Source organism: Melospiza melodia, chromosome 11, assembly GCF_035770615.1.
Source record: "Melospiza melodia melodia isolate bMelMel2 chromosome 11, bMelMel2.pri, whole genome shotgun sequence".
Lineage (NCBI taxonomy): Eukaryota > Metazoa > Chordata > Aves > Passeriformes > Passerellidae > Melospiza > Melospiza melodia.
The window spans coordinates 7,996,930-8,009,467 of NC_086204.1; the positions used below are offsets into that span (position 1 = coordinate 7,996,930).

At 43.1% G+C, this 12,538-nt stretch overlaps 1 protein-coding gene across 1 annotated transcript in view; it reads right to left on the minus strand.

Moving 5' to 3' along the window:
- C11H1orf21 (chromosome 11 C1orf21 homolog) overlaps positions 1 to 12,538 on the minus strand; it is a 101,754-nt gene that overhangs the window by 36,152 nt on the left and 53,064 nt on the right. The window contains exon 3 of the mRNA XM_063165460.1: positions 4,604 to 4,698. Within this exon, the coding sequence (XP_063021530.1) occupies positions 4,604 to 4,698 (95 nt within the window). The remainder of the gene's footprint in view (positions 1 to 4,603; positions 4,699 to 12,538) is intronic.

A 12,538-nucleotide genomic window follows, 5' to 3' on the forward strand; every position in this document is an offset into this window, starting at 1 on the left:
CAGATATTACTGCCTACTTTATACAAATCACTACAGAAAAATGATAACTGGTGTTGAATACAGAGTCAGGGAGGCGGGGGGTTTGCAATTCCAAGTAATATGGAGCTGGGTGATAAATGGAGAACAGCAGCTGGGCTGAGAAGCTCAAGAGAGACAAAAATCACATTTGCAGGTAAGTGGAGTGGAAATTTGTGGAAATTGGGTAAAACAAAAAGCAAAACATTGTTATTAAAGGTGGAGTGAGAGGTAGCAAGAGCAACAGAGAGGCAATTTTCTCCCAGATCCAGCAGGAATTCATCTCAAGCTCCAACATGCAATTTCACCACTGAACTCCAGGATGAAACACAGGATTATATCTAATTGTTTTAGGGGTTTGGATAACAAAGCATAAAAATCCCAGTAAGTGGCATTTTGTGCCAGTACAGCCCAGAAAATGATGAATAAAAGTTATAAAAACATCCAAAACCTGAACTACAATAAATATCAAGATAACTAACCAACAGAACAGAAATGCAGCTTTAGGGATTTGGTATTTTCAGGGATATCTGTACTATGACAGCCCAGTTCAGAGGAAAATTGATCCAGCTCCTGAAGTTTGCCAAAGCAATGCTAAGCTGCAGGAATGCCACACACCTTCTCATTTTACCTCTTCTGGCAGCAATATTTTACAATGGATAGCCAGGAGTGCTGTGTGAGTATGGAAATGAGGACAACTAAATCTGCCCTATGATGAGTATTAAAAAGGCTGTTACGTAATTGTACTCTGTGCATTTAACATGATGGTGTAAGAGCTAAACAGTCCCCTCCAAACAAAAAGTTAAAAGGTCTTTATTAATATGTTATTTATTTTGGTCATACCTGCTTGTAAAATATTAATATTGCCTGAGTTTTGGCATTTTAGCTTTCACAGTGACAAATCCACCCTCAGCTTTAGGGCCAAAAAAATCCCATCCAGATTTGCTGAGTGGCAAAGCTCCCTTTATTCTGGAGAAGGCTTAGCATAAAACCTTCCCCCAAGAAGACGGAGAAATGCAGGAGAGGTTTTGTAGAGCCCCTGTGTAGTCCTGGGGAGCTGAAGTTGAGTTTTAACACAAGCTGGAGTTCAGCACCACATGTGGCACCCTGGCACCAAGTTGGGCATAGAGACAAAGCCCAGCATCCCAACAAACCATCCCACGCAGGACTTCTGCTTCTGAACTGACAAATAACCATCTTAGCAGCTCATTGACCTCCAGGAATAATAAATAGCACTGCACACACATTACCTTCCATGCATCATCTCACATGAAAATTAGCACAGCTCCCATGTTTTCTTACATGTGGGTAAAAAAAAAAAAAAAATTATATATGCACAAAGCAACGCTTGTGATTTAAAAAACATGCATAATATGTAGTACAAATTACTTCTGTCTTCAACCTATCTTCTAATTCTTCACTGTTCTGACTCCAAACATCCCTGGTTTAGCTGAGCAGCCACCAAAGCTCGTGGTGCAGTGACAGCATCCAGTGCAGCCCCAGTTCTGCAGTGCCTGATCCTGCTATATCCCATTCCCACCCTGCAGGCTGGGATGTGGATGGGATGTGGGACTGCCAGTTCAAGTGCAATGACTCTGGCTTTGTTTTAAAGGTGGAGATGCTCTGGAAGGTGTCAGAGTTACCTCTGGTTTTGTTTTGAAGGTGGAGGTGCTCTGGGAGGTGTCAGAGGTACCTGTAATGAAACCAGGAGCAGTGAGATCCCAGTGGCAGGTGGAGAACTGGAGAAACAACCTGACTAAAGAAGTGAATCAGGCCTATGGATACAAAGGAGCAGCAGGAAAACAAGCTTAGTTTATATTTTCTTGTTTTTTTCTCCCCTTGTCAAAAGCCTACATTTTAATCCAAAGGGGCCTTTGATTCCAGCAGAAAATGTCTTCTCACGAAGCATCTTGTGTTTCCCCTGGCAGACAGCCCCAGCAGAGCCATTCCTGCTGGCACTGTGTTTTGGGAGCATTTCTGCTCCACTGTGCCAGACCTGCCCAAGTGTGGAGCCTTCTTAAGCCTCAGGTTGAAGCTGATTCACTGACAGAGCCTCAGCTCTCCCACAGATACCCACACTGGTATCAGCCCTTCTCTGGCTCTTCCTCAAGCAGAATCAAAGCTGGGAGTCTGGCCTCAGCACCCAGTGTGGAATGACAGCCTCCCTGATGACTGCCATGCCCTCCCATTCTCTTCATCTGCTCATGTGACCTTCTTTCCCCCTGACTCAGAAATGCTGCAGCACCAAAGGCAGAGATGGCAGCACATCAAAGAGCCTAAGATACAAGGGAAGCAGGTTTATTTTCACTTGAGCTGAGATTTTTTTTTTTAAGCAAGACTTCAAAATACCTTAAAAAAGTAACAGAGATGATAATGGGATCGAAAAATTCCATGGCATCTGAATAACACAATTCAAGCACCAGAATCAGGGGATAAGATAACCCACCCAGAGCAGTTCCCAGACACTGAGGTTACACATCTCATCTGGGCTGTGTTCCTGAAGGGAATGTGAATTTGCAGCCCCATGACAATAAAGAAATTCGGGTTAAGAAACAAGAGAGGAGGGAAAAGGGCCAGTCGATTCTCCCACCACCTTTTCTTGTTCCTAAAATTTCAGTTGCCTGGAAATGGCTGATGAGAAGATGGGATTATGTAAATGCTTGCCAACTTCTCACACACTAAGGAAATTAAAGCCTCAGTGATGGGTAGCTTAACCCATCCACTAAGCAGTGAGCTAAAACATGTTTACTAAGGAGAACTCCAATAGTGAAACCCCTTTAAAAAAACAGAAGTGATGAGGACTTGACAATTCCCAGGATTAAAAAGCTGCATATATTACAGACAAGGTAATCTCCTTACAGTAAGAAGAGGAAAAGGAAAATAAAGCCTTTTTGGTGGGCAAGACAGTTTTTGTTTTAAGGCATATCCATCCTGTCTGGCTGAAGACTTTCTTGTGTTATTGCTCTTTTTTTTTTTCTCCTGATAAAAAAACATGACAGAAGACCTACACCAGCCTTCCAAATCCTTACTGTTACATTTCCCAACAAACTCACTGCTCCCATCAAACCTGACCCACCAATAACAAAATATGAAGCACTGTGCTGTTCCTACATTCAATCGAGTGAACACTTGGGTGCTACAAGACAGCTAGCACCAATCAAAGTGCAAAATAGCTTGAGCTAGTTTTGAGTGGACATTCAGCAAGTGTGTCACCCCAGCAGACCTGAGCTTTCCTGAGCCCTTCCCTGCTGTCATTGCACTGACATGGGCCCCTCTGCAAATATTCTCATTTAACTACAGCTGAAGGCCAGTGTAAAATCTAACACACAACCAGAGTATATCCAGAGCTGGAAGGGACTCACAGGGATCACTGACTCCAACTCCCAGCCCTGCAAAGGACTCTCCAACAATCTGCTAAAAACCTCTAAATCCTGCTCCAAGCTGAAGTTGCACCACCCATTGGAGCACCAGCTATGCAAAACTGCAGGTAGCAAATGGCTGATCTGGAGGTTGAAGAAGAAAGTATATTGTCTGCAACTCAGTCACAGGACAGGGCAGCACAATAAACTCCATTTGCTACAGGAATGCACCTGTAGTTGTGTAATGTATGTGTGTCTAGGAGAGGAAATATAAAGTAGCCAAGTTGCTGGAGCTCATATTTTCATCAAAAGTAAAAAATCCCAAACAGTGGCATTTTCTACAGCTGCCCAATAATAGCAAAAGGCAAATCCTCAGCCGGTGATAATGGTGATGGTTCCACTGGAATCTGCTGTTGCTGTTTCCCCTCTGGACCTGCAGATGGAGGGGGGGAAAACCCAACCATTCTATGTGAATAAAAGCTGCACTGAATGAGTGGAACCAGATGGGAAAACTTGCACCCAGCTACAAGAACTGTGGGATGTCTTTGAAAACTTCGACTGGTCAAAGCCCCAGTCAGCCAACAACAAAACCAACAGTCCTCCAGCTTTGGAAGAGAAGCAATAACTTCTCAGAAATGCCAGAAGTGACTCAACCGTGATTTTTAAGCTGCTTCAACAGCATCTTAGTTATTTCAAGTAGTCCTAAGAGTTTGCCTGTGATTGCCTTCCCTTAATGGAACTACAAGCTGGCAAAGTGCTCAAATCGGGGCAAAAGAAACACACATGATTTTTGTGACTGCTGTGTTATGAATATATTGTTTTTTTCTGTTCCAAATTGCCTTCCCTGGGAATTTTAAAATACAGAAAACCAGCAAGTATCTACATAAGTAGGTCATTTTCTTAATGGCAGAGAAGTGCTGTTTTACTCCAGCTCGTTTGTTACACAGACACACATATTTCCAAATAAAGAGTATTTTTGGATCTGCAAGGAAGGGGAGTGACTTAAAATCATGGAGGCACTCACTCCAAGATCAGGTAGAGTCTAATTCAGAAAGACAAGCAGGAAAAAGTTGCATTTTGCACCTTCCATGCGAGCTTCGCAGGGAGCTGTGACATTTTGGAGAAAATCCTCTTGCCGCGCACAAGCCGGAGCTGGAGGGTGCTGCATATTCCATTACAAAAGCAGAGCCACGTTAGTTCATTAGAGAAGTGATAAGTTCAATCCTTACCAAGTTTTCTTGGTTCCTGGCTGCTATTTTCTGATCATCTTCTCCCCCATTTTTCATGTATTTGACCTCTTCCACTGGTTTGATCCTATACTCATCTGAGCACCAAGAAAAAAAAAAAAGAAAAAAAATTTGAACCAGTGTAGTTCAGCAGCTGGGATAAAAACCAAACTAAAACCAAAACAGCTGACTAGAATAGACCTAGTTAAGCAAGGCAACTAAAAATTACATGTATATCTTTTCAAAGGCTTACATGTAACTAATACAAAGGAAGTTTCTCCTGCCTAAAGCTTCAATAAGAATTTCAGTAGCTCTCTGGTCTAGTATAGCCACGGCAGCAGGAAACAGGGATGTTCGGTGTGTAGTCTCTCCCAAATCCCTAGTTTTCTGTTTAATATGGTCAATACATACAAGTTCTTTGCTCCTGCACCCTCCCTGGATATTCACTCTCAGTGGACCAACAAGCCATGGACTGTGGCTACTCAAGAGAAGGCTGCTCACGGGTGTTCCCTGCACAGCAAAGCTGATGGAGGACACTGAAAATGTAGGTTAAAAGCTGGAAAAAAGCCAACCCACACCATAACCATTTTGTCCTTTTTTTAAATTCTGTTTTTCCTACTGACACAATGCACAGTCATAGAGTGATTTCTGGAGAAAAGGCGCCATGCTGACCATCTTCCTCTTCCCACTTCTCCCATCAACCACCATTTTTCCTGCACACAAATGTTACCCAGACAGAAATTCAGCCTGAAAATAAGTAAGAAAAGTAAGATTCTTGGTTCATCCTTAATATTTATCAGCTTTTCAAGTACTAGAATTCCCAGTTCTAATGCCAGTATGGAAATGTTACCTAACATACAGGTGCTATACCACAGTAAACCCAAAGCTCCAACAAGGGATTTTTTTCCCTTGGTAGAACAAGATGGGATTTCAGGAAGAATGATTCTTCCCTGCAGCCTGTGAATCCACTTCTCGCAGGACCAACACTGCCCTTGCTCAGTCGCTTTTTGCTCTGCTTATCTTTGCAGCATATGAGTCTATTGGAGAAAACACCCAGAGTTGTGCATTCACCCTCCTCCATCCAGGAAAAACAATGCAGAAGAGAAACTCCATCCCACAAAGGTGGAAAATATTAATACAAAGTGAAATGAGACACAGTTCACTTGGAATAAAGGGCAAAACCATGGCAAATTAGAAGACACTGCACAAACTTCCCTCTTTTTCTTTGGGTTTTCAAGCAATTTCTCTCACTTATACTAAGGGAAAAACAAAGCACAAATAGATTTTTCTGGGTTACTATACTGTTAAAAAAGAATCAATATTATTTAGACAAAGTTGTTTTCAAGAAACTGTTAACCACGAGCCTAGAAGTTAAATAAGCCTTGCTTTGAAAAGTAAGGCTGAGTTTAAAAATAAACTTGTTTCAAAAAACAATCTTGGTTTTGCATTTGGTCTAGTCCACATCTATACATTTTCTTTATTACAGAGTTCAAAGAAACTGAATCTATGAAATAGAAGCATCTGAGACACAGAAACTCAAATCAGATGGAAGAATTTAAGACAATATTATCAGATTGGTAAATGTGAACAACTCTGAGGGTTTTTTTACTTTTATTCTTTTTTCCCAGTGTAATTCAGCTAGTCTGGAGATGACAATTCATAAGCCCAAAAAGGCTGAACGCAATAAAACTTAAGAATTGGAAATAGTTGATTGACTGCAATTATCTAACTTACATTTTCCTCCCTGCCTCAGTGCTCTGTGTTGTGATTAGCAATAAAACCCACACACAGAAAAAGCATCAAACTCCCACAGAGGCACACAGGGATCTGAATGGGGAAACAGATGAGCAAGAGAAAGCAGCACAAAGGACATTTCCCAACCCACAGCCAGTCCAGGGGCACTGGAGGAGAGAGGAAGTTCAGCCCAGCCTTGTGGAAAATGAGGAAGGTATGTAGGGGCTGATGTTCCATGACAAAAATAACCCTGAAATGTGTCTGTTGCTTATTCCAAGAGATTAATTGTGATTAAACACACATCCAGGCAGCAGCTGATCCTGTGGGGATGGTGCTTCCTTGGACACATCATCCCTTGGAGCAAGTCAAGCAGGGCACCAAGAAGTCCCTGACTGATAGCCAGGATAATCAGACTGACATGTGAAATTCTGGATACACCTGCACAGGACAGAGTCTCCCTAGAGATCAAAAATTTTAAATTCACAATAGATATGGGCACAGATCCTTCAAATGCTGCATCATTTGCCATATGCACAAAGTAGCTCTGAACTGATGGCACAAAATCTTGCAGAGATTTCTTATGGTATTTCCAGAGCTATTTCCAACAGTGTTAGTAAACTTCAATACTTTCCTGATGATACAGTAAGTATTCAATTATCTCTGGCACAGCTGGTGTTACTGTCCCCTCCATCCTACCAACTGCAGAAGTGCAGACAACTGGATAATTTACACCCAAGGTATGCAGCAGTAAGAAAGCTTTGAAAAATAAACCAGTAATTTTTCATAACGTTTTCTGGGCAAGTGGAATTCACCACAGCAAACAGCAAGTCTTACTCTGGAGAAATCCAACTTCTCCTCAGGAGAATGGCTTCACACTGCCAGAGGGCAGGGTTAGATGGGATATTGGAAAGGAACTGTTCCCTGTGAGGGTGGGCAGGCCCTGGCACAGGGTGCCCAGAGAAGCTGTGGCTGCCCCTGGATCCCTGGCAATATCCAGGGCCAGGTTGGGCAGGGCTTGGAGCAACCTGGGCCAGTGGAAGGTGTCTCTGCCCATGGCAGAGGATGGCACTGGATGGGCTCCAAGATGCCTGCCAATCCAAACCATTCTGTGATTCTGTGGATACAGATAAAAATAAAAGTCAGAAAGCCCCTGCAGATGGTGGTAGAATCAGCCTAGTAATAGAAAGTGTCTTACAAAATTAATATAAATGTCCTGGCTCTAATAGATGGTGTGTGTTTGAGCAGAAGAAATCTCTGCTTGTATCTCAAAAAGCAATACAGCTTTGACACAATCTAAAGCTGAGGATCTGCCTTAAAGGCCAAGAGATTATCTGCTGGGATGAGACCCACTGGGGAAGGGGTTGAGGGGTGGGCACTCAGCCCCCAGTTCCTCAAGGAGGGATGAACAGCCCAGAGCTCCAGGCAGCTCCAGCAATCCAAGGGCTCTCTGCACACACCCTGGTGAGACCAAAAGGCAAATGCAGCACTGGCCTGTGGAAAGGCAGGGATCAACTTCATTTTGGTTAATAACTGAGCCATAACAACTGTTTTATCAGCTACACACAGAAGTGAAGGGAGCAGATCAGAGATTTGTTATGTTTGAAGCAACATCATTACTCATAAGCTCTCCTAGTTCCCTATCACAGGCAAAATCCCTTCCTTAAAACAAGGAGCACTGATATTATGCAATGGAAATATTTAGCATTGAGTAGTCTCTTGCTGGAGGGAGGTATGAATAAATATGATTCCACTTTGCAAGGGAAAAGAACAGCTGAGTAATTATACAGAATTATACAGCTAGGGAGGACACTGCTTGCTGGTGTAACAGAGTCTTACTCACAGGTAAGACAACACCCTTTATTTCAAATATATTAAATATAGGAATTAAAATAAAATAATTCTATTCAGAAGATGGGTCTTGCACTGCACTATGTTGTTTTCAATGATATATAGACTTCTTTTGACTAGGTGAAGACAAAATTTGTGTTCTATAGATCCTTTACACATAAGGCAAGGTGTTCAGAAGCTACAGATTCTGAGCTATTTATGAGCTTGTTCTTGTTCTAAACCTACTGTCAGGATGAAAGCTCTGCAAGTGCAAAAGGGATGTTTACACAACACACAGACCTGGAAGCAGATCATGAGGTGTATGGTCATTAATAGTTTGAGGTGAATATGAAAATTACATTAAAGACAGGTTGGATGAATGGGCCCTTAATGGCTTTCCTGTAGGTATGTGCAAAAAACTGCTAACCTGGTTTTGTTCAGTAAGTTAAGAGTGACCTGGAGTTGAAGAAGTAAAGGATGATAAAAACCATCTTCTAAGTTTTACCTTCTGATTTCTACTGAAGCAAACACAGCATTTTCAGGTATTTTGATGTGAGTGATCAGAAACAAATCCAGAGAAATCCTAAAATGTTGACTGAGATCCAGCAGGACCTCATTAAGTCTACCAGCTAACAAGACCTTTAAAGCTGTAAGACATTCAGGATCAAGAAAATCTGTAGTCTATGTGTATTTACCTTGGTCTTTTCCCTAAATACAGTTTTATACCAAAAAGAAAAGTGAAACATGTTCATGCTTCTTTCTTGCATAGAACTAAAAATCAAGTAGTGAATATGATAAAAAAAATAAGGACACTAGCACTCAGAATGTGATATATCATGCATCCTTATGCTCCTTTTCAGGAGTAAAAACAAAATCAAGTCCTCTCTCTTCCATTGTGTGGTGTATTACATAAAATGAGAAAATTTCCAATAACTCATATGGGGGAGGAATGGCTTTACAGGACTGTCACAGCAAATCCTGAGTTGAAGAGAAGCAACTCAATTAAATCAAAAGAAAAACAACATAAATGAACCACAAAAGACAGAAATACTGCAAGCACAACACCCACCACAAAATCACAGGATATAAACCAGAAAGCAGAAATGCTTCTAGCTCCAAACTGTGGAAAGGCACAGGGAGGAAGAATTTTGAAGTTGAATATGCTGCAAAAATTCTCAGCAGGCAAATCTTATGAATGAAGATCTCCATCTGGAAACAGATAATTCCACTCAAACATGTCACCCAGTTGCTATGGCAATGTGACAAAGAAAAACAGCACTCATTAATAACAATTTCAGTGATAAATGAGCATATCAACTTAGAATATTGAAACAATTACTGCGTGGGGGGCACAAAACTGTGGTGGTTCCTATGAGAAAAATGTCTTCAGCCCTTCCAGACACAGCTGTAAGTGCCTTTACCACAGGAATATGGGCAACGACATCAATTCCAGCTCATCAATTTAAAGGAAAGAGCAACACCAGAAAAAAGCATAACTTTGCTAGAATCGCTGTGACTTTCACAGAAATACTTGGTTAAACAGCAAGCCTTTAAAAAAGTAAATGAATAGAATGCTGATTTACACTGATTCCCATTTCAGACATCTAAGGGCAAACAGATTTGGTTCCACTGTCATCAAGAGGGACGATGGGTGAGCCTATTCTCTATTTTTAGCAAGGTATCAAGTATCAGGCAGGAGGTGAGTGGTACTTCAGTGATACCACCAAAAGGGAAGTTTCTAAACACACCTTCATCTATCTTCCTGTGCCACATATTTTTCTGCAGTTTCTCTTGCCTTTCTATCACACGACATGCCAGGATTTATCCTCCATCCCTGCTAAACCACAGGTCTCCTCTGTAAAATAGGAGCTTTCTGTCTAACAAATTCCTCTGCACTGCACTTGGTTCTGCCAGGTGCAGAAAGTGCTCCTACTGCTGTGAATGCCACAGATCAAAGCTCCATGTGCTCCCCTCTCCCAAAGGCTTGAAAGCTCAAGGCTATATTTAGATAAAGGACTGAATCGCTTTCTCTAAAAATATTTGTTAAGAACCGTAAGAGATTTTGATGCAATTTAACTGAAACATGGAGCAGCAGGTGAGCCACTTAGATGCTGAGCACAGAACATGCCAAACATCCCAGAATGGTTTGGGTGGGAAGGGACCTTAAAAATCATCCAATTCCACTCCCTGCCATGGGCAGGGACACCTTCCACTGTTCCAGGTTGCTCCAAGCCCCATCCAAACACAGCCTTGGACACTGCCAGGGATCCAGGGGCAGCCACAGCTTCTCTGGCACACCCTGTGCCAGGGCCTCTCCACCCTCCCAGGGAATAATTCCTGCCTAATATCCCATCTAATCCTGGCCTCTGGCAGTGAGAAGCCATTCCCCCTTGTCCTGTCACTCCACCCTTTGTAAACAGTCACTCCATCTTTTTTGTCATCTCCCTACAGGCACTGCAAGGCCACTGGAAGGCCTGAAGCTTCTCTTCTCCAGGCTGAACAATCCAATTCTCCCAGCCCTCCCTCACAGCAAAGCTGCTCCATCCCTCTGATCATACTGATGGCCTCCCCTGGACTGGCTCCAAGAGCTCCCTGTGCTGGGAAGCTGGAGCTCTCCTGGAGCCCATCCCAGTGCCACTGGGAAGGAGGAACACTCCGAGATCCACAGCTGCACTGGGAGGACACCAGCAGTGGTGGGCCCAGCTCTAGAGAGAGCCAGGCTACACATCAGGGGAAAAAACAAAATCACAGAGCACCAGGACAGTCAAGGAGCAGAATGAGATGGCCTGGGTGGCTGCAGCTTCCCGCGCCTGAGCCATCAGCCTTGAGTGCCACAGGCTCATGTGCATCCGGTCTGGAGGACTGGAAGGGTGAGAGGAGTTACTCAGGTTATTCCAACCCTGTTATGTATCTGGGTATCAACTGCCTGGATCCCAAAAATCCCCAAAAAAGTCAACAGTCAGAGAAAGTAGTTGAAAAAATCCTGCAAATTAATATTTCTGGGACTAATTATTAAGAAATGGAGAATATCTAAGTTATCTTCTTAGGTCCTGCTTCAAGCACTCGCAGAAAGCAGCAGCTCTATGGTTCATTTGAGTCTAAAGGGTTAAAGCATTTGCTCAGCTGTGGGGGTGGGTTTCTGATCCACTTGGATGTGGGCTGGGAGTGAAATTTCATTGGAGATCAACCAGTATTGGGTGAGCAGCCTGTTGTTTTCCTCATCACCAACCCTCAAAGCTATCAATTCACAGGCAATTCCTGATCCAAGTGATCATGGTTTTACTAACATGAATAGAATAATAAAAATAGCTTAGGAAATAAGCCAACCCATTTTTCTCAAAGGATTATCTGAAAATGCTCATTCAAATTTCCCAAATTAATTTACCTTACCCTAATCCAATCTAAAAATACAGTCACTGCTGGGAGTCGAGGCAGTGGACACCAGAAGATACTAAACAGAGAACAGGTGCATGAGCAACACACCAATTCTGCCAACAAAATCCAAATCCTCTGACAGAACAGCTCTTTAAAAATCAACACACCACACAGACTGCGGCACATCTGCAAAGACCACCCTCAAGCACTTTTCCTTCCTCCTACACAGCCCTGACACGTACCCAAGGAATGCCAACAACTGCTTCTGCAGATGGCAGATGTGACCACTAGGGCTGGGTTTTTGGAGGAAAAAAGGGATTGAGAAAGTCAGTGTAACAAAAGCCAGTCCCTAAGAGGAGGATTCCTGCAGAACTGGAAGGACATTGAGTGAGACAGGGGCAGCTCTTTCCTAAGCTATCCCACAGCCCTATGGCATATCGAATGCTTCATGAAACATTAACTCCCTCAAGGGTGATGCCCACCTGAAGAAATTTAGCAACTTCCCTTCTACTTTACCAAACCTCCCTCTGCAGGCCCAAGCCGTGACATCTTTCAGCAGCAAAGGGATGAGTCCTGTCTGCCTTATTCTTTAAGGCCAACAGCTCTGACAGAACACAGCTTCATTAACTGTCCTGGACATGATCTTGGTCCTTGCTGCTGGAGAAGCACAACCCCTCATGTTTCTGCATGAGCCCACCCCTCCCCAGTGCTGTCAGCAGTTCCCAGAGCTGCTCACAGCTCTCCATCCCTTGGCAACTCTGTCCTCTCCCAGCCTGATGTCTGCCTGTGGCAGAAGGTGCTGTACCAGCCCCTGCACTGCTGCTGCTCCTTGGGTGCCTCAGTTTGTGTATCCTGCATTTTCTGATTACTTTCCCCCCAGTTTAAAGGTGGCAGCTGATGATGAAGCCATAATTCAGTTCCCTTGTTTAAATCTATAGGTTTAATTCTCAGATTTGGCACGTGACTCACAGAAACAAACCACGGTACATCAGCTGTCACAGC